At 36.4% G+C, this 22,270-nt stretch overlaps 2 protein-coding genes across 2 annotated transcripts; one reads left to right on the top strand and one right to left on the bottom strand.

Annotated features, from left to right (window-relative positions):
* Window positions 1–3,412: 3,412 nt before the first annotated feature.
* tmbim1a (transmembrane BAX inhibitor motif containing 1a) lies at window positions 3,413–15,275 on the bottom strand. The gene is made up of 12 exons (XM_016271479.1): window positions 14,841–15,275; window positions 8,577–9,001; window positions 7,155–7,225; window positions 6,927–6,991; window positions 6,742–6,795; window positions 6,582–6,632; window positions 6,305–6,344; window positions 6,110–6,147; window positions 5,189–5,276; window positions 5,002–5,097; window positions 4,868–4,921; window positions 3,413–4,299 (listed from the first exon to the last, which is right to left on the bottom strand). The coding sequence occupies exons 2-12, from the start codon at window positions 8,986–8,988 to the stop codon at window positions 4,150–4,152; spliced, it is 1,119 nt and encodes a 372-aa protein (XP_016126965.1). The 5' UTR covers window positions 8,989–9,001; window positions 14,841–15,275; the 3' UTR covers window positions 3,413–4,149.
* A 685-nt stretch (window positions 15,276–15,960) lies between these two features.
* On the top strand, window positions 15,961–21,299 carry pnkd (PNKD metallo-beta-lactamase domain containing). Its single transcript, XM_016271477.1, has 9 exons — window positions 15,961–16,141; window positions 16,626–16,741; window positions 16,822–16,934; window positions 17,340–17,398; window positions 18,218–18,310; window positions 18,828–18,994; window positions 19,246–19,332; window positions 20,209–20,324; window positions 20,483–21,299. Exons 1-9 carry the CDS (start codon window positions 15,981–15,983, stop codon window positions 20,654–20,656), a joined length of 1,086 nt encoding a protein of 361 aa, XP_016126963.1. The 5' UTR covers window positions 15,961–15,980; the 3' UTR covers window positions 20,657–21,299.
* The last annotated feature ends 971 nt before the right edge of the window (window positions 21,300–22,270 follow it).

Here is a 22,270-nt window from a genome sequence, read left to right as displayed (position 1 = left end):
AATGTGAAATCTGAATCAGTCTCCAAGTAAATTAATCAAGTAAAAGTACTGTTCCTATTGGTCAGGATAGTTGGTAAAGCCAAAGAGAAAAATTTCCCATAAGAGTGAAAAAGGTCTCTGAACAAATGTATTTTTGTTAAAGGGGTCATATGATACGATATTTTCCTTTCTCTTTGAAGTGTTACAAGCTCTTGGTGCATAAAGATCTGTAAAGTTGCAAAGACTAAAGTCTCAAATCCAAAGAGATATTCTTTATAAAAGTTAAGAGTCAACCACGCCTACCTAAAATGGCTCGATTAAACACGCCCCCACATGTCTACGTCACGATGTGGGAAGATTTGCATAACGCCACCCAAATGTTCACACGAAGAAAGAAGGCGTAACTTTTATTCTCGCTGTAGTATTGTTGCTGCCGTCATGTCGTGAAGACGCCGTGTTTCGAAAGCGAAACTACTTTGTTTGGTCTTCCAAAAGAGGACGATATCCGCTTCGTCATGCCTAGAGCTGATCCGTGCTGGTCGCTGAGGAAATACTACAACTTTGCGCTGTGGATCGCTGGATCGGCTTTCACCGTGGACTCACATGTGGTTGTCGCAAGCCCGCCGGCCGCCGCTCACTCAAGGCCACCGTGTGTGACGCTGTGTTTCATTGTGAAAAAGAAACTACTTTGTTTGGCCTTTCAAAAGAGGACACGACTAGAAATCAGTGGTTAAGTTGTATTTATAACACCATTCCAGAACACTTCAACCCAAATATTCAGATGTGTGCAGAGCATTTTATGGAGGACTGTTTCCTGATTCTGGTAGAGTAGACTACAATGCCGGCTGTTCTGACTCACAGCCTGTAAGTACTTTTTTATATATACATAATTTGCCACTGATGATTCAAACACGAGTTTTGGGCAGTGTAGAGTAGCGCTTGTTGTTTGTCATTTCTCCGATCACAAATGCAGACATGGTTTTATGTTTACACGGCACGATGCAATGCAACGCATAAAAAGACAGTATAAGTCATTATAATACATAATTATGTCCCCACTGGATGCAAGGAATGCCTCGTTTATAATGGGTTTTCATGTTTTTGTCTTGTCGCTCCGAGGCACGGCATCACAGTATGGTGAGGGGCGTAACATTTCCGTCTCACGCTTGAGGTATTCGGCCAATCATAATGCACTGGATAGCTGGCCAATCAGAGCACACCTCGCTTTTTTAGAACGATGAGCTTTGTAAAAATCGACAGGCGGCGCATAGAGGAGAAACAATAATGTACAGTATGTGGAAAATAACGTGTTTTTTTTTCATCTTAAACCGCATAAACACATTTCATTACACCAAATACACAAAATAATGTTCTCTTTAGCAGCATCATATGACCCCTTTAAATAAACACGAGTGCGTCACAAAACCACGTGAACGCGCGTGACGCGTTCTCTTCCTCACTACAAAGATGGCCGCGTCCTGTCGGAACCTGATGAGGTCGACTTTGCAAGGTAGGTAAACATGTTAACATATAATTCAATAATAAATCATGACACATCTGAATAAATTGACTGTACATCATTTTTACTTATGAAATATGATTTTTAAACCACCGTTACCATTTTAAATTACTGCTGCATTGCATTGCCTTGAGTGCACCTTAAAAGCTTGACATGCACAGAAGAAATTCATGCAGCAATAGTATACTGTACTTGTCAACTGATTGAATGCAAACAACCATTGAAGATAAATATGGCTAATGAGAACTCTGGGAAGATGAACTACTCATGTAGTGCAGACTCCTCGCATGTAGGAGTTAGATTAGATGCCAGTACTTCAGGAAATCTCATCAGTCTGATAAATAATTAAGCGATATTATATGAGCAAGAAAGTTGTCTTTCCGAATATAAGCATAAGTGTTGTTAAGCTGTAGGCATGAGGCCACATGTAATCACAGCCATGCTGATACCTAGACCAATATTGCTTGTGTACAACACCAGTTCAATAAACAAGTTAATATTGAGAAACTTACATTTTAGACAGAATAAAGTTCCGTGACTGTTTTATGAAGACAGTCACGTATCGCCAACTACTGCTGTTAAACTGTAACGATGTAATCTAGGGATGAAACTGGAATTGATTCCCCAGAATAAAACATGAATGGTTTTGGATTAAAGCATCTGCCAAATGTAAAAATTATTATCCATATCTATATCTACAGTAATAAGTACTAGTCTGCGATGCAGATGATGCACTGGCCCATTATCTACAAACCTATCTTGGAACATTAAACCACCGATTAGATGGCGAAAGAACTATTTCATTATACAGCACATGATTCGGTTCAGAAACAATATTATTGGGCAGCCTTACAAAGTTTTTATGATAATTCATATACTTTTTGAAGTGGATGACCCACTATTTTAGAACACATTTTTACTCACCTGATCAGATCTGACACTCCTCTGCAATACGGATACTTTCTTAATGGCACTGCATAACTTTTTTTAATTTGATATCTTGTTACCGAATGGTATTTTCACAAAACACTATATATGTGATCTAGTAGTTGGTCAGTAACGTAAGGATGCACCTGCATAGAAAATAAATGTAGGCTGAATGTGATTGTTTAACGTCCTTTTTCAGGTTTGTATAAGTTATCAAATAAGACATTGTGGATAAGATCTCCCTTTGAACAGAGAGTTGCCCATCTCAGACTGCAGGAGAATGTTTTGCACAGTAGAGCTCTACACTGCGGACATTACGCTTTACAAACCATCACCAAGACAGAGTCTTCAAAAGTTATGAAAACACAGAAAGCAGCTGAACCTGAAAACAAAACCAACCAACAAAAGAAAGAGGAGGAGGAGGAGGAAGAGGAAGGTAACAGGCCTGAGTACATCCCCAAAAGAAAGGCCAAAAATCCACTGATGAAAGTTGGATATGCATGGTAAGTACTGTCAGAATAAACCAGTAGTGAAAAGTATTTCAGGCTACTGACACGGAGATGTTTTCTTCTAGGATGCTCGGCCTGCCTACTGGAATCATTGGCTTTATTCTGGCAAAGAGACAGGTGGACAAGAACCGACTGAAGCAGCTGAAAATCAGACAGAGAATGAAGAAAGCCAACGAGGGCGATTACGAGAGAGAGAGATATAAACCAGCCGCCAGGATGCAGTGAAAGCTCTGCTTTGTGAAATGACTCTCTTGTGCTAGAGAATAGCTTCATTGTGCACTTAATGGTTGGATTGCCATGGAAACAGTGAACTGATATATTATGGTGGATCTTTTGATCTTATGAAGACTTCAGTTGAGGGATTTCAGTGCTGCCTGTTTGAAATGTTTTCTATATTTTGATGCAGTCGTCACCGTGCTTGTTCATAAGCATACAGAACATTATAAGCAACCACGATCATCTATTAAAATCAACTAAATAATACTCATGTTCCTTTTATTATGATTATCCTCACAATGACAACGATTACATATCAAACCTCAACCACATTGTTGTCCAACGTGTGGCATGAGAACACTAACAGAAAATACAGGTTCATTTTGTTTATATAATTCAATTATATAATCCATTTATATGTAGGTGACACCTTTTATGACTATTTATTCATGGTGTATCTAAACAAAGGAAAGGCACCATTGTACATCACATAATATCAAATTTATTAAGTAAAGACATTTATTTCCCCAAAGTTGAAGGGAAACATCTGATATAATTTTTTCTATTGTATATAAAGATGTCTGCGATAAATACTCTATTCATTAACTGAAATAGTTAAGATTGTATGTACACAGCAGAAAAGCTAAACCCTCGACCAAAATGAACCACACACATGTAATATCTATAGATAATACAGCAAATCTAAATCAATACAGTAGAAATTTCTAATAGACAGTTTCCATTTCTATGACATGGAATCAAGAACACAGTATTGGCTATAAAATATCACTCATATTTTATCGGAATACATGCATATGGTTAGTAAATCATGGAAATGATATTCATCCCTTACCAGTTGTTCAATTAGTATAAAGCTAGATATATTTTACAATTTCCGTATTATTTGAGTAGATGTTAGCTGGGACTAGACTGAGAAGTGCATAAACATTAAAGCCATTATGATGGTACAGAAAAGGTCCATCAGCCAGCTTGAAGCTTCTATCTCTCTGCAAATCCGATAATTTGCAGAAGGAAGATGAAGATCTGGACAATGTCAACATAAAGGGAGAGGGCCGCAAACACATACTCCTCCGGGCCGATGGAGAGCTTTCTGTTTCCGATGAGCAGCTGGGTATGATAGGCCAGAAACTAATCATTTAAAAACACACAAACGCAAAGTGAATTTAGGATTGAACGAATAAGCAATTTTCCTATGCAGAGCAGAAGTATTCCAAGAAAAGGTGAATTCAATGTGATGCAGTGAATAGACATACCAGAGTGAATGCAATGGCCCCTATTGCTGCATAGAGCATGTGAAGCCATGGGATCTGAAACAAACAGTGAAAAAGTCAGTTAAATGATCAAATGACAATTGCTGTGCACATACAAGATGCAAACACAAGCTTACATATTTGAATGACAGCACGATAGCCGTGATGATGCCAGTCACAAACACTACGATTCCGAGGACAGAGGAAGATGAAGATCTGGACAATGTCAACATAAAGGGAGAGGGCCGCAAACACATACTCCTCCGGGCCGATGGAGAGCTTCCTGTTTCCGATGAGCAGCTGGGTATGATAGGCCAGAAACTAATCATTTAAAAACACACAAACGCAAAGTGAATTTAAGATTGAACGAATAAGCAATTTTCCTATGCAGAGCAGAAGTATTCCAAGAAAAGGTGAATTCAATGTGATGCAGTGAATAGACATACCAGAGTGAATGCAATGGCCCCTATTGCTGCATAGAGCATGTGAAGCCATGGGATCTGAAACAAACAGTGAAAAAGTCAGTTAAATGATCAAATGACAATTGCTGTGCACATACAAGATGCAAACACAAGCTTACATATTTGAATGACAGCACGATAGCCGTGATGATGCCAGTCACAAACACTACGATTCCGAGGACACAGAAAAATCCTGAACATTTAGTGAAATCCACCTATAAAAGAACAGAAAAGCATGATAACCCACACATTGACACAATGATATAAAGTCATGCTGATGGTGGACATCTTATATGTGTAGCCCACCTTAGTCTGGAAGCAGAACACTGTCACCGCAACAGATACAAGAACAGTGATGGCCAGGGCCAGGAAAACTGCCCTAGTGCTGTAATAGCTACAAACAAACAAATTACATTGTAATATTCATAATTCTATATTATTATTAGCAAAATAAACTACTATTCAAAAGAATGGGGTCTATAAGATTTGTCTTTTTTTTTTTTTAAAGAAGTCTATGCTCACCAAGGATGCATTTACTTGATCAAAAATACAATGAAAACACCAATACTGTGAAATAGTATTACAAATTAAAATAAATGTTTTCTATAATATCTTTAATATATTTTATAATGTAGTTTATTCACAGCTGTTGAAAACAGCTAAAACTTTCTGTTATAGAAAGTGAAAGTGACATGTGGCCAAGTATGGTGACCCATACTCGGAATTAGTGCTCTGCATTTATCCCATCCAAAGTGCGCACACACAGCAGTAAACACACAGTTAATTTTTTTGCAGCCATTTTTTTGCTGTTGGAGCAGTTGGGGGTTCGGGTGCCTTGCTCAAGGGCACCTCAGTCGTGGTATTGAAGGTGGGAGAGAGCGCTGTACATTCACTCCCCCCACCTACAATCCCTGCCGGTACGAGACTCGAACCCGCAACCTTTGGGTTACGAGTCCGACTCTCTAACCATTAGGCCACGACTTCCCCATGGGATCCACAAAACAGCATTTATCTGTTATAGTACGAAGAATTAAATGGGGTGGGAACAAAACCACTATCACTGCAAACTAAATGGACAAAGGAATTGTCAAAAGGTAAACAGGGGGTTTACAGGACATCCATTAAAACACTGTCAACAGTCCTGAGACTCGTGCTCTTTTCTCATTTCTCCACCCACTGTATCTCATCATTGAGATCATGATGTACATGTTGTGTGACATGTCTCACCTTGCTATATTTCCAGTCATGAACGATAAGGCCAGCGTCTAAAACAAGAAAGAAAAGTAGTCAACTTTATTCAAAGACTTTAGCATCCTTGATACAATATCTGCAACATTACATGCAAAAACAACATGGCCCATTACAGGTTTGGCCACAATCCCTCATAATTCCTTCCGAATGACTCAGAATCTTCCAACTCACAAAAACAGACAACAGGATCAGGTTCCACGGGAAACGCCTCCTAAAATGTGTGACAAAGGAGAGGGCTAAATTAATTGGTTCACATTACAACTTATGTTTATAGTAGCTCTTTTTATGAGGGCTTTCATTTTTAGATTTTTTTTTTGTATATATTGTCTGGTATGATTTTTGTGTCTACATTCTTACTGTCACATTACTAAACTACGAGCAGTACAAAATATCACCACCTGATCCTTTTATTATTAGGTTGATTTAGAAAATTGGCCAATCATCTCACCTGGGTCCCTGACAGCAAACCAATACGATGTGTGTGACCAAATAGACAGCACTGAAAAAAAATTACTTCAACAGTCATTCACATTGTTCACTACATTTGTATTTAATGTTGTAAATGTGAAGCATTCTGCATCGTGAATGAATAAATGTCTCATTCTTACTATGAAACCCAGTAAATGGCTGGATTTTTCCTCACAAACGTTCCTACAGGTTCCCTGTGTGAATAAAAACACGAATTAAAGTTTAATGACAAAGCCTACCTGAACAAGCAGAGATAACACTTATCCTTTATTTTGTATGAACACAAAGCACAGAAAGTAACCACACCCCCCTCACAGAGACTCACACAAATGTGAAAATAGCCACGATGGCAGCTGTGACGATAAGCTGAGAAGCGAGGATCAGATAAACCTGCAAGACAGAAAGAACCGTTTTCCAAACTCATCCATTCAGAAAAATGTGTATTCATTATTCATACACAGTCCATTAATCTGAAATAACGACTGAGTAGCATTACCATTAAACTCTTTTACTTAAGTAAGATTATGCAGAGTACAGAAGAATGGTTCCTTACTTTCCGTATAAAAGTGTGACGGACACTAATATCGTCGAATCCTCCTGTTGTGGTAAATCCTTCAATGTCACCTGTAACAATCATGTGTTCTGTGAAAACTACTTTTACACCTACAACCTCATTCACATCAGTCTGTGTAAATAAACCATCATATAACTGGGAGATTCTTTAACTTCTGGCACTTTTATATCGCAATGATCTTAAACTATGAAAAACCATAATAAAAATATGAGTATTACATGTTTGAAACCATGATAATCTAATGAGTGAAGTAATTATAATTTTTACTGTGTGAAAATTTGTATCTTTTTCCCCCCCAAAAGATAACTGTCCTGTCCCAAATTTGGGTGTCACTTCTAGCACACCAAACAATTTTTACCCAATAAAGCGTTTTCCAGGTTAGTGTATTTGTTTACAGTGACATTGAATAGCATGCCTGAGAAGAAATATGTGATATGTGAAGAAAAAAAAAAAGAGAACTTGCAAAATGAATATGCTTTGATTGTGTGTGATTTTCAATTTTGTCAAATTATGCAAAAAGTGTGAAAAAATAAAATATTAATTGTGTACTGCTAGCTTTGAAATTAGCAAATATGGCATAGAATTTTTTTATTCAAATTTTTTTTTTATTCCACAAAATGTTTAAAATGTCACTATTAAACACAATAAATGATGAGATGTGGTGGGAATATTCATTAATTTCAGAAAAATGACAATTCTCATGTGATGCATGTTTGTCCACTGTGTTAGTGAACAAATTAAATAAACAAGTGAGAGTTTGAAAACTGTTTAGCTTATTTTCTAAAAGTTCCAAAAGTGCCCATAGTTGAAGAAATACCCAACTACGGTCTAATATACAATCCAAATAAACCCTGGTCTCATTGAAGGACATTTGTGATAATGGCATCTGGCTGTACATTATCCCTCTACTTAAACAAACAAACAAATAAATGGACATTTAAATGGTTTTATTACATTACAAAAAAGAGACCATGGAATGATAAGAGACACAAAATTACCACAGATATATATACGTAGGTATTCAGTTGCCAGGGACAATAGTAAATTATATAGTGTCGTTAGAATTTGAATGCTGCGACTGACCAATCAGAATCAGGTATTCCAGAGAGCCATCTAATGAATCCCTACATCACTGGCCTATCAACACTAATCTGGTTAGAGCTAGGCTATAGGGATTACATTAAGAAAAATGGTGACTTCAGTTAAGATTCAATTCCATGGCTTGCATATGATCTGCTAAAATTTAATTTCCCGAACAATGGATTGTTTAAGTAATGAACCAGATCCTAAACCTGATCGGCAGGTCATTAAATATTGTTCTTAAATGTTTCAGGACCATGACACTATGATAATAAAGTAAAAAGCTGAAGGTTTACAAGAGACTAGAAATAATAGTCTTACCTACACCAGGAGGAATGATGGGGAAGGCAGGTATATTTGGCGGGGGGTATCCCGCAGGCTGTCCTCGGTATGGATCATTGGGCTGTGGGTAAGGCGGCTGTCCTCGGTATGGATCATTGGGCTGTGGGTAAGGCGGCTGTCCTCGGTATGGATCATTGGGCTGTGGGTAAGGCGGCTGTCCTCGGTATGGATCATTGGGCTGTGGGTAAGGCGGCTGTCCTCGGTATGGATCATTGGGCTGTGGGTAAGGCGGCTGTCCTCGGTATGGATCATTGGGCTGTGGGTAAGGCGGCTGTCCCGCGTATGCGTTGAAATCATATGGGGGGACAGAAGCGGGGTAACCTCCTCCAGGCTGAGGGTTAGAGAGCAGCCGGGAATCATCATAACTCGGAGGGAAATCTGACCTTGACATGCTGCTTTACCACCTGTTGGGTAGATGAGACACCATAATGACCGTTTGTGTTACTAAAGTGCAGAAAACACCCAAGAAAAAAATCAGACTTGCTCCAAAACAAAAAAAGAGAAATGTAGTTATTTTGTATTCTTTCTTTAGGAGCACGTAAATGTGTCACGTCAAGTGCTACCTCCGATTACCAAGAAGAATTGTTTGGTTGATCTGCCATTTCTAAATATTCTCCCATCCAGCCCTAAAATATATTTAAATAACCCTAAAATCCAATGCAAGACAACTCATAAGTAGGGCTGCACCGAATGTTTGGCAACCGAAATTATTTGGCCAAAAATAGCCCAAAAAAAAAAGCTCTTTCGGTGTTCGGCCGAATAAGCGAAAAGACTAAATAAATTGTACTGAACAATGATATAACGCGATTAAATAGCAACCAGCGCAGAGTGAGAGGCGCGCACACTTTATTATGCAGCACACACGTCAGCAGTGTGGAAGCATTTAAACTGTTGGAGAAAGACGCAAAAATCATCACAAGCACCGACAACGAGAGACCAGTGTTGCCAACTTAGCAATTTTGTTGCTAAATTTAGCAACTTTTCAGACTACCCTAGCAATTTTTTCTTCCAAAAGCACCTAGCAACAAATTTAGCTATTTTTTTTTAATTTTATTTGGCTACTTTTAGCAACTTTTGATAAGTGACTCAAACAATAAAAAGGCACACATTTTCCATCTAAATTTCACAAAAAGAGGAAACCAAAGATGCCTAGAAGTACATACATCACATGAATTAAGTTATTGCTATTTGCAGTCGTTCAATTTGATAATAACAATAATAATGTAATAATTGTTCATTTATGATACACCTTGTTAGTAGCTTGTACATGTGATTGTTGATCAGTTAGTACACTGTAAGAAAAATATCTAGAAAAATGGCAAAGGTACTAGTAATTTTCCAGGACATTATCCGTTATCAATTATCCATTATCCGTTGTAACCCTATAACCCGAAAACACAAAATAATTAAAATGCGTAACTTAAAATGCAGGTAAAAACCTGTGATTTATTGTCTTAGAGTGTAGCATACTGACTACTAATACACTGCTTAAAACTATAATTGTTCAGAATGTGTAGTTTTACTAGTTTACTAGCTAATAAAAAAACTTCGTTCAAAAATTAAAGCGTTCAAAAGTGTTTAATGTTGTATATAAATAGTTATTTATATTTTAACATTTTATTATGCATTTATATTATTTTACAAGCAAATCTAAATTAACAAAATATATTTTTGCTGAGATTTGATGTAGTGACAATTTTGCGTCGTGATTACGTAATGACGTCATCGCACAATGACATCACAACGTCATTTAGCAACAAATCGACCTTCCTTTAGCAACTTCCCCTGAAAATTAGTTGGCAAAACTGCGAGAGACTGTTTAGGACTGCATCGCATGTCTTCAATGAGAAGAGGAAGGTGTGATTGTTGCTGGTTACTGCATGATGATTGAAATCGCGAAATGGCCTTAAACAATTAGTAAATAAACTGCAGAACGTTATGTTTTCCAAAGCGCGAGGTAAATCTGCACTGATACAGTCGTCAGTTGCTCGGTCACATTTTTATGAATTTTTACAAGGCATGTGTCAATGCGATACGTACAATGCGAAGTCGTGGCCTAATAGTTAGAGAGTCGGACTTGTAACCCAAAGGTTGTGGGTTCGAGTCTCGTACCGGCAGGGGTTGTAAGCTCTCTTCCACCTTCAATACCACGACTGAGGTGCCCTTGAGCAAGGCACCGAACCCCCAACTGCTCCTCGGGCACCGCAGCATAAATGGCTGCCCACTGCTCCAGGTGTGTGTTCATGGTGTGTGTGTTCACTGCTGTGTGTGTGCACTTTGGATGGGTTAAATGCAGAGCACTAATTCCAAGTATGGGTCACCATACTTGGCCACATGTCACTTCACTTTACGACGTATTCATAATGAGACTCATTTAAAGAACTATCAACATTCATAAATGTTAGTATTGTAATTTTGCTGTTGTTCTGTTAAATAAAATTTGAAAAGACAATAATAATGATAATAATTACAACAGCTCTATTAATACATTTATTACAACAGTCACACATAGTGTTCAAATTGGGATCTGTAATATTTTCTAATGTTTTAAAATAATTCCCTTCTGCTCAGCAAGGCTGCATTTATTTGCATGCCTGATTCAAGAAGGGGGTCTCAAAAATGGCCACAAAATATTTTTTTTTACTAACTTATTAATTTTAAGTTATTGTGCTTTGGTATAATGTCTGCTAGAATTTAGTATTGTAATTTTGCTGTTGTTCTGTAAAATAAAATAAATAGTAAGACAACAATAATGATAATAATCATTACAACAGCTCTGTTTTAATACATTTATTATAACATTCACACATAGTGTTTAAATTAGGATCTGTAATATTTTCTAATGTTTTAAAAGAAGTCTCTTTTCAGCAAGGCTGCTTTTAATTGTACAGTAAAAAAATGAAAAAAAAAACAATACATGCCTGATTCAAGAAGGGGGTCTGATGGCCAAAAAATATTATTTTACTAACTTATTAATCTTAAGTTAAATTGTGCTTTGTTGGTATAGTGTCTGATAGAATGTTAAAAATGTTCAGTGTTAAATATTTTGTTTGTTGTTTTGTAATTGATTTTTTTCTTTGAAAAGCAAGATAAAACAGTAAAAAGCACATTTTGGCTTTTTAATTTCTGCAATGGAGAAAAAAAATTGGCAAAATACATGGGGGAAAAAAACTTGAAAAACCGTGTTCGGTATTCGGCCCAGTGTTTAATTTTGTTCGGCTTCGGCCAAGAATTTTCATTTTCGGTGCATTCCTACTCATAAGCTAAACCTTGGGACTTCTATACTTTGATCCGTTCACCCCATGATCTGTCAGTTATTGAACACAGCCTATAACTGAGCTTGAGACGATCTTTCCTTTTATTATTATAATTATTTTTAAGCAGGAAAACATATTCATCATTCAACTCCAAAAACATTTCACAGGCAAGAATGAACTTCCTGTTTGTCGGATACATGAATACCGTCTCAGGACTTTTCAATACTAACAAAAGTAGAGTTCACTAATGATTCATTCTAGACTGCAGTTACTGATGTTGTCTCTCACTTTTAGATGTAAGAAAGTCAAACCCATGTAGAAAACCATTAATGTTTTAAAAGTAACTTGATATGGTATGTAATTTAATTAAAATTATTTTCATTTTAATTGTCTTTTAGAGCATGAAATTATGCACGAGAAGAGTTATTTTACCGTTCAAAAAGTAAAGGTAAAAGTATCAGAAATGTAGTTAAATCATTAAATTGATGATTTAAAAAGAATTAAATCAGAACAACTGAAAAAAGGTAACAAGATAAATTGAGAAAAATTATAATAATTACATAATAATATTATAATCTACACACAATTATTACTCATTAATGATTGAACAATTGTGTGTAAATGGTTATAATACTATATAGTTATGTTATAAATGCCGAGAAGAGTTATTTTACCGTTCAAAAAGTAAAGGTAAAAGTATCAGAAATGTAGTTAAATCATTAAATTGATGATTTAAAAAGAATTAAATCAGAACTGAAAAAAGGTAACAAGATAAATTGAGAAAAATTATAATAATTACATAATAATATTATAATTTACACACAATTATTACTCATTAATGATTGAACAATTGTGTGTAAATGGTTATAATACTATATAGTTATGTTATAAATGTCATTGATGTTAAAGAAATATAAAAACAACTGCAGAACCTTTATGAAAAACACATTGTTCTTATATAGACTAAAAGCCATGTGTGATTATTCTTGTAATATCAATGAACAGTAGCATTAAATGAACAGTAGCATTATTGTTTTTGTAATAACTTCTCTATCCTGAAAATTCAACCTAATTATTAAATTTGTTGGTGGTGTTACTGGTTCTCACTTTTTCTAAAATGATTGTTCTATAATTTAGTTAATGAAGTGGATAAAAAGCAGATAAAATAATTCATATAGCACAGAAAGTGTGAGAAATTCAGCACGGTCATGATTCTTTTCTTTTTTTTTTTAAACAATTCAGACGGAAATGTGCAATGATCTTAATAATTGTGGACAACATTTCAGTAGGAGCACTAAACTTACAATATCCTTCCTGCCTCTTCCCATCAAGAACTATTATGTGGCTGTGTAGGGGTTTGAGAGGTCCAGATGCAAACAACAGATAAGTAGACATAAATTCACTCTATGACTGCACGTCTACTCATGCTGCGTTTTGAACGGTTTCTTTCCATTTTAATCCTTACAATGACATGCATGAAAGATATAAACTGACGATTTTTTGGATCTGGGAGTACCAAGCGTCTAATGCCATTTTCACTCTCACAGTACTGATCACAGCAAAAAAGCACGAACCACACTTTAAACAGTCTTCCTGGAAACAGCCGAAGGCACAGCCCATGAAAGGCCTTACAGTGAGTGCTGTGAATACACCTAGTTTTTCCTCAGCTACTACGTTTTCCTATGATCAGGTTAGGGAGTGAGATTTTGAAATCTGAATTATACTTTTTTTTTGTTGTTGTTGCATGCGTTAAGACATTATTTGTGCGTCGGGATCATAACTTCCTGTTATCAAACAGATGTAAAGGAGGCCACTCAGGACCACACAGTGAGGGCGACATGACCATGTGACTCACATCTGCTAAGGAAAATCTTATTCAACGTCTAAATTTGTCATTGATTGTCATTTAATGAAAGTATCCTGGGAAAAGGCGTTTCTACATTTCAAGTTCAGAAAGGAGTGACTGTCAAATTAACTTCAGAGAGCAACTAAACTGAGCCATAGGCCGTTACTAAATGAACCAACATTTTCCAGGACATGTGACAGAACTCCATGAACAATATAAAACCAGGTTTAATGTCACTTTTTACTTTCAAACCAAGCACATGCGAGTACTTTCTATATACCCCTATAGTATGTAGGCTGATTATAATGTTTACAAAAACATGGAGGGTGCTGTGCAATTCAAGCCAGACTGGAAAAGAATGTCTCCATTCTTGTATCAGTTCAACACTGCCAGCATGACTCAAGCAAGCCTACCATACACTGTTACATCATTGTGTACTCTGCTAAGCAACCTTTTATTTTTAAAGTGGAAAAAAAAATGATACTTTCTCTTCCTTGCTGGTCCACCCTAGTACTTGGAATTGGCCAAAATGTTATGCTATCCGCCATATTGAAATAACTGTTGTACAGAGATAAAGTTGCTTTAGCGGTTTATTTATTCTCTCTTTGATAGGCTCGATCTGGCACAGTAAATGGGTTTTTAATACTATACATGTATTGAATAGAAAACGTTAATGTAACTGAGCTGAAAAATATAAATGTCAATATCTAGTAAGCTGCCTACTTCAACAGCGGTGTTGGGCATCATAGTTGCATTCAATGTGTGTGATGATGTTTAGGTAGGCAGCTTCAGGAAGGCATTTTAGGAAAGCGTGATCTTATCTTACTCCCATATTCCTCTATTATAACTTTACCTTTAAATATAGACTAGAAGTCAATTAAGTTATGTAGTTATGAATACAAGCTAAGTATAACTATTGTACTCTACAGTAACTTACTTGAGCATGTTCACATAGTTGGCCCCACCCCTCGCAAATATTTACCATGTCCATGGTCACCGTAGTTTCCGCGAAAATAACAGGTACTAGTTATTTTACTACTGTTAAAGCATTATAGATTACTCAATCGATGTAAAAAGCAGTCGAACAGTACTTCATGACAAGAGCACGTGATGGTAAAAACAAAACAGTAACAATCTTACCACGCGCTGTCTGAAATCCAGAAAACTTTACACGACCGATGCTGAAGCTTGGAGAAAGAAATATCTAGCGATATAATCCTTCAACCTGAGCCTATTTAAATACAAATTCGTGAGTTGACGCACTGATCCACTTTCCTCGGTGTCAGTTCAACTAACGTAAAACCAGCAGTCAGCTGACGACGTTCAGTCAGTGTAATGTGCTCAAAATGCTTACAAGCCAGCAGGTGGAGTCAGCCTGAAACATATTGCGTGTAACTAAACATAATTCTCAGAACTAAGCCACAAGATAGCTGTTATAGCAGTACAATTATGTTTTGGCTCGGAGTAAAACGAAAATGATATCTAAAACATTGTCTGTCTGCTCTCTTTATGTAACGCTTCACCAAACACACTCATGTAAGAAGTCTGTCGAGGTGTGCGTGGTTAACTAGACACACCCAGGCTGCTTTTTTGAATTCTTGCTACAGCTGGGATGTGTGCCGAGCTCGTTCTGTCGCGTTTGTTGTCTTACACCAGGTGGTGCTAAATTGCCGTTCCTACTTTTCGCAATCAGTATCAAGTTTATTTACCAAATTATGGAGGACGAAACCTGCAAAAACAACAAATAAATAAATACACAAATAAATAAATAAATGTGTGCATAAATACACGTATTCTTGTTTAAAAACATAAATAAATAATTATGCATGTGATGAAAGTAGGCAAATAAATCAAATAAATTGGTGGGCAAATGGAAAATGTTTAAGGAAATGCTAAACTCATCCTAACTATTTTCCTTTGATCGCTCATTTATTTCTGAATGTAGCTCCACATTTTTTTCCCCTCTGCACAACGTGTATTTAAACAAGAAGTTGTGTATTTATACAGACATTTATTTATTTATTTGCATATTTATTTATTGTTTTTGCAGGTTTCGTCCTCCATACATGCAATGTGCAATGCGATATGATATATGCAACAAAAAAAACAGCCTATGAAAATGTTATCACCTAATAATAGCTGCCTGATAAAAAATAATGCACCTTATGAATAATGCACGATCAGTATAGGAAAAAAAAGACGAGTTTTTACGGTGATTGTTGCTTCTGGCCAATCGTAGTTGTAGTGTTTAATTGCGTCATCGTCGACGCGCCCACTATAATGGCGCTTCCGGACTGGACAGTGTATGCACTGTGTATTGCTTCAGTATGTGGAGGTTTTTACATCTGTCGTGTTTCTAAATGCGCCAGAATAAGTGCATGGAAAAACAGCCGGATCGCTAAACTGATGGCTCGCACAGAGAAACCGCTGTTTTGGATTGCGTAAGTGGCTTATTTGGCCTGCTGCGGTGATATGTACTGCGTTATATGATGTTTACATGTATGTGGTATTGAAATATAAATATTTTACCTATGTAGAAGTATCAAATGTTCCTTTCAGAGAAGGGCACTGATTTGTCATTTCATTACTGTTAATGATGTATGGCCCTAATGAAAATGTACAGCTTAAATGTAATTTTTGGGTTTGGGGCTGTCAACACCATGGTTAGATCAATGAAGTTATGTTTCTATAAACTAAACAAAAGTAATTATGAAAACAATAGCCTAAACACTTTTTAGGCTATAAAAAACTATTAGTAGTTGTAATAAAAATTAAACGGATTCCTTTACTCACCTAATTGATCATTTAGATTGAATCTACAACATTTCTGCCCAAATTCCATAGAGTAGTTAGTATTGCAATGCCATGAAGGAACATATGCAATGGCATAAAACACTCGAGTGTCCTCTTTAAAAACACTTGCAGGTATTCTCTATATACACGGACCAAACTCGGGTACATATTTCATAAGAGGCAGATAAAGAAAGCACGGGAGCGGTACCCTGCTGGGCACTCCAAAACTCAACCTACTATAATAAACGGTGAGCAGAAACACCTTTTCCATAATACACTCAACAGTTGATTATCAATATCTAAAGTCACACTCTATTACTTTCAACAGGCATCAAGATCATACCAGTGCCCATCTTATTAGACAATTACAGCTATGTGGTCATTGACACGGCATCAAATATGGCTGTTGTGGTTGATCCCGCTGACCCTCAGCCTGTTCAGGTTGGATTCAAAACAACTGTGCAGTGGTTTCAGAAATAGTTTGCTGGATTATGTGTCTTACTGTAGTGAAATTGCCAAACCCATGTGGTTTAGTGGAAAGTGCTTGTTCTTTCTCACTGGTTTACCAAAATTGTGTAAGATGGAATAATAATCAGTTATTGTTATAGGAAATCTTATTAAATGGAAAGATTCCAGTTTTTCATTCCTTGCAAAAGTAGAGATTGTTTTTTTGTTGTTGTTTGTTTGTTTGATTTTTATGAACGAATGTGATCTGAATAATATTGTAATCAGGTAGTGTTAAGGTTAGGGAAGTCATAATCAAAATATCTAGGATCCTTCCTATACATGAAGAGATGCTTTACTGTGCATGTGTGATGTATAGTCACGTCCTTTACACCCACACAGGCATGTCTAGAGGAAGAGGGGGTGGCGTTACAAGCTGTTCTCTGCACACACAAACACTGGTAAGACCACATTTGAAAATTCCAAAAATCTCTTCAGCCTGAAAGCTGCACAATCTTTTGACCATCTTTTAGTGTAATCAATAACTAGATATGTTACATTCAGTTAAGAAGACTGATTTTTTGTGTGAGAATTCTAAGACTGATGAGTTATTTTTAGTATGAAGGCCCTTTTAGCTTTGTAAGATCACATTTCACATTTTGACATTTCACATTTCAAGACATATGAGGTGTCTAACTACCTTTAAAGGGTTAGTTCACCCAAAAAGGGAAATTCTGTCATCATTTAGACTTCTGTTCATCTTCGGAACACGAATGAAGATATTTTTAATATTCTCTCATAAGTTTTGCCCATCTATTGAAAGTCCACACAACCAAAAGTTGCAGGCTTCAAAAAGTACAAGGAGACATTTTAAAAGTAATCCATATGAATGAGACATGATTGAGAAATATGTAATTTAGACATTTATTCACATATAAACATTGATCAGTGCACGTACGATCATCTCTTCAGAAGATTTGGCTTAAACCGCTCAGTTTATATGGATTACTTTAACAAGGTCTTTATGTACTTTATGAAACTTGAAAATGTTGGTTGCGTAGATTTAAAATGGATGTATAAAAATGATAAAAGAATCTGAAAAATATCTTAATTTGTGTTTCGAAGATGAATGAAAGTCTTGGGGTCTTGGAACGACAAGAGGATTGAGTTAATGACAGAATTTAGATTTTTTTGGGGTGAATTTAACAGAATCAAGATTGAATGTCTAAACATGAAAATTAAAACCAACTATACTTTGTAAATACACCTTTCCCAACCAGGGACCACAGTGGAGGGAACAGGGCTCTAAAGAGACGCTACGGGTCCTGTCGAGTGTATGGGAACGCTATGGACAACATTCCAGGCCTTACACAGTTAGTACCTTTGAATATATTCTGCTGTTCTATCATGTATCATTTTAACTGTTAATTCTAAAAATGAATATTCTGTCATTATTTACCCGCCCGCATGTCTTTCAAACCAGTATGACTTTATTTATTCTGAGGTCACAAAATAATATATTTTGAAGAATGTTTCAGCTGTTTTTGTCCATACAATAAAAGTCAGTGAGGTGCAAAACAACCTTTTGTAAAATTTTATCCACAGAATAATGAAATGCATAAAGGTTCAGAATGACATAAGGATGAGTAAACAATGACAGAATTTTCATTTTAGGGTGAACTATTCCTTTAAATGTATCCAAAATGTGTTAGAATTTAAAAACATTTGTCTATCTAAAAATACAGAAAAAATGTTTGTTTGAGAGATTACATCTGATGTTTTCTAACTCAACTTAACTAAACCTATTCTTACTGTATATGATATAACAATCAGGCATTACTTGAGAGCATGAAACAGACCACTTAATTTGATGTTTTCTGGATTGTTTAGCCCCCTTTCAGACAAAGACACAATAGATTTTGGAACTCGGCTGCACTTCAGGGCCTTCTATACACCGGGCCACACAGTAGGTCACGTGATCTACCTGCTTGATGGCCGAGCGATAGGTGGCCCCAGCAGCTTGTTTTCAGGGGATCTGGTATTCCTCTCTGGATGTGGTGAGTATGGCATTAATCATTGTGTTATCTCAATGTGCACATAAAAAGTCATATAATTTAGTTTAAAATTTTGTTGTTATTGTTACCTGCGTGCAATGTTTGACATTGTGTGTATACTTTATAATTATTTAAATGACTATTTATACAGTATCGATGCCCAGAAAGGCATGCCAAAACTGCAAACAAGAATTCAGCATTCTTAAATCCAGCTTGCTCTATTTTAAGCTCTGACTCATTTCCATCCCTTGTAGGGAGAATGTTTGAGGGTAATGCCTCAACTATGTTGTCATCTCTGGATACAGTGGGATCGCTGAACGATGAAACTCTGCTTTGGCCTGGTAAGGAAACTCAGTCATTTTATATGGGCTTTTCACACTTGAAGTTGTTAACTAACCCAGGTTTTATCCACTTACTGTGTTTGTTTTGTTGCACACTGTTTAAACTTTACTCTGGAATAGTAATAAATCTTGGATAGTCAAATAGCAACATTTATCGAACAAGTACAGAACACAACATGATTACAGTTGTGAATCGTTGCTTAAAAGGTGATAGCCCACCCAAAATGGAAAATTCTGTCATCATTTACTCCCCTTCATGTCGTTCCAAACCTATATGACTTACTTTCTTCTGCTTAACACTAAAGAAAATAATTTAAAGAATGTTGATAACCAAATAAACTGGTTTCCATTGACTTCCATTGTGCTTTTCGTCCATACAATGGATGTCAATGGGGACCAACACTGTTTAGTTACCAACATTCTTCAAAATGTGTTATTTTGTGTTCTGCAAAAGAAAAGAAAAAGTCATACAGGAGGGTGAGTAAATGATGACAGAATTTTCTTTTTTGGGTGGACTATTCCTTTAAAGGGGTCATATGATGCTATTTCAATTTTTCCTTTCTCTTTGGAGTGTTACAAGCTGTTGGTGTATATAGAAGATCTGTAAAGTTGCAAAGACTAAAGTCTCAAATCCTAAGAGATATTCTTTATAAAAGTTCAGAGTCAGCCACACCTACCTAACTTATGCTTAAAGTGGCTTTAACCCAGAGTTTAAAAAACATATTAACCCAGGGTTAATTGCAATGTGGCAAGTCTTTGTCATTTTTAGTTTTTGTACACACCTTTTTTTGGTTTTATGTTTTTTCAAACTAGTATTTGTGTGTTTCTAAGGAAAAGCTTCATGGTTATGTTAATAAAGTAGGTCTTTCTTCTCAGGACATGAGTATGCTGAAGATAACCTGCTGTTTGCTGCTGAAGTGGAGCCTTGCAATGTTGTACGGGAGCAGAAGTTGCAGTGGGTGCTGCAACAGAGGGGTCAGAGACTCTGCACAGTAAGGAAGACAAGAAGTCTATGGGAAAAAAAAGTCCTAATATCAAAGTCCAAGATAATTGTTACATCTCTAGACATGTAATATTATTCTAAAACTTCTAAATAATATTCCTACCAGCCAAGCTTGATTTAAAGTCATTCTCTCTCCTCTTCATACAGTGCCCATCCACCCTAGCAGAGGAGAAGCAATACAATCCCTTCCTGCAGTGCCACTCCCAGGATCTTCACCGGGCTCTGGGTCTGCAGCAGAAGCAGGATGAGGACTGGACGTCATATCGTGCCCGTGTTTTAGAGGAGCTGCGCAGACGGAAGGACATTTATAAGGACCGCTAAGGCTTTCATCCACTGACGTTTGGAGGATGTGACCACTGAAACCATTCCAAACTATTGCTCCCTACGTATCAAGCATTAATGTCAATTTGAACAGTAACCTAAAGAAAAAAAAGTGAAGTAGACCTGGGCATTGTTTTGTACACAAACATAGATTTATTTGAACTTTAAGTATGTAGTGGACTTTGAAAGGCATTGTCTGAATTTTTTTTTTTTAACATGCTTTCCTGTCAGTCTAAAGCACGTTTTTCCTTACCTTTGACTCTGTGTTTTGGAGATGTGTAGTGAATTCCATAAAAAATGACATTAAATGCGTTTTGAATACTTAAAATAAACGTAAACGTAAAATAAGCACTGATATTTATGAACGGTTTATCATAATAAACCTATTTATTAATAACAAATATGTGTCTGCATTGAAGGTGTTGCACTGTGACAATATTGGCGCGACTACAGGAAGGTTTACGGTAGATGTTGACCCCAGCGTTACTAAGGAAACCAGAGATGCTAATAAGTTTGAGGCATGAACGAAAAGCACATCTAGACCGTATATAAAACGAGTTAAAGGACTAATGCAGACGCTGTTAGTAATTTGTTCCATTTCCTGTAATATTAATAAAAGTCATTTATGTAAATTTAAGTTAGTTTGTCGATTCTGTTTATTCTGATATTTTTTAATAGCATTAGCAAAGTAGCTCTTGTTTGTTTGACATCTGAAGGACTGAGCAGTTGAGAATCAATATAACGTTACAATCCAGGTAAAAAGAAAAAAAAACGCGTATAGTTTACGTAAAAACTGTTACGATCTTAAAGGTCCATGTAACATAAATATATATATATATAGGCAATATTTTGAGCTATTATTGTGATTGTTTCTTGTTTTATCTGTACTTTCTAAGACACAAATAGAGGAGAATGAATCAACACGGAATGAAACCGAAGAACTGAAAGCTTCTGTTAATGCAGTGGAGTTTATTTACAGCATTGGTAAGTCATTAAACATGATTATGATTTAGTAGGCAACCCTCTACATTGCGAGTAAACCACTCGCATATGCGACTAAATCTTACTCTGGGCGACTATATAATGTCTAACATTAGCCATTGGCTAGTAAATTCTTAGATTTTACACGCCAGTATGTGTGTGTGAGGCGTTCAACACAGATTTTCACTCCAAAGCCTGACAAAAATGGCAAAAACCTCAATTTGTGGATGTCCTCATTTGTAAAACCGTTATGGGTGGGTTTAGGTTAAAAAGTGTATAACTATCTATATATAAAAACAATAGAAGTCTATGTAATGTCCCCATTTAGATAGCTAAGTAAATGTGTGTGTGTGTGTGTGTGTGTACTGGTTTATATATCCTTGTGGGGACTTAAACCTGACTGCACACAGACTCATGGGGACCCGTGTCACGGTGGGGACCTAAAATGTGGTCCCCACGGGTACAAAAGCTTATAAATCATACAGAATTACGTTTTTTGAAAATCTAAAAATGCAGAAAGTTTCCTGTGAGGGGTAGGTTTAGGGGTAGTATTGGTGTAGGGCAATAGAATATACGGTCTGTACAGTAGAAAAAACATTATGCCTATGGAGAGTCCCCACAAGGATAGCTGAC

The sequence above is a fragment of the Sinocyclocheilus grahami genome, unplaced genomic scaffold (assembly GCF_001515645.1).
Source record: "Sinocyclocheilus grahami isolate Dianchi unplaced genomic scaffold, SAMN03320097.WGS_v1.1 scaffold63.1, whole genome shotgun sequence".
Classification (NCBI taxonomy): domain Eukaryota; kingdom Metazoa; phylum Chordata; class Actinopteri; order Cypriniformes; family Cyprinidae; genus Sinocyclocheilus; species Sinocyclocheilus grahami.
The sequence above is the reverse complement of the archived record's forward strand: the minus strand, read 5'-3'. Positions and strand labels throughout refer to the sequence as shown.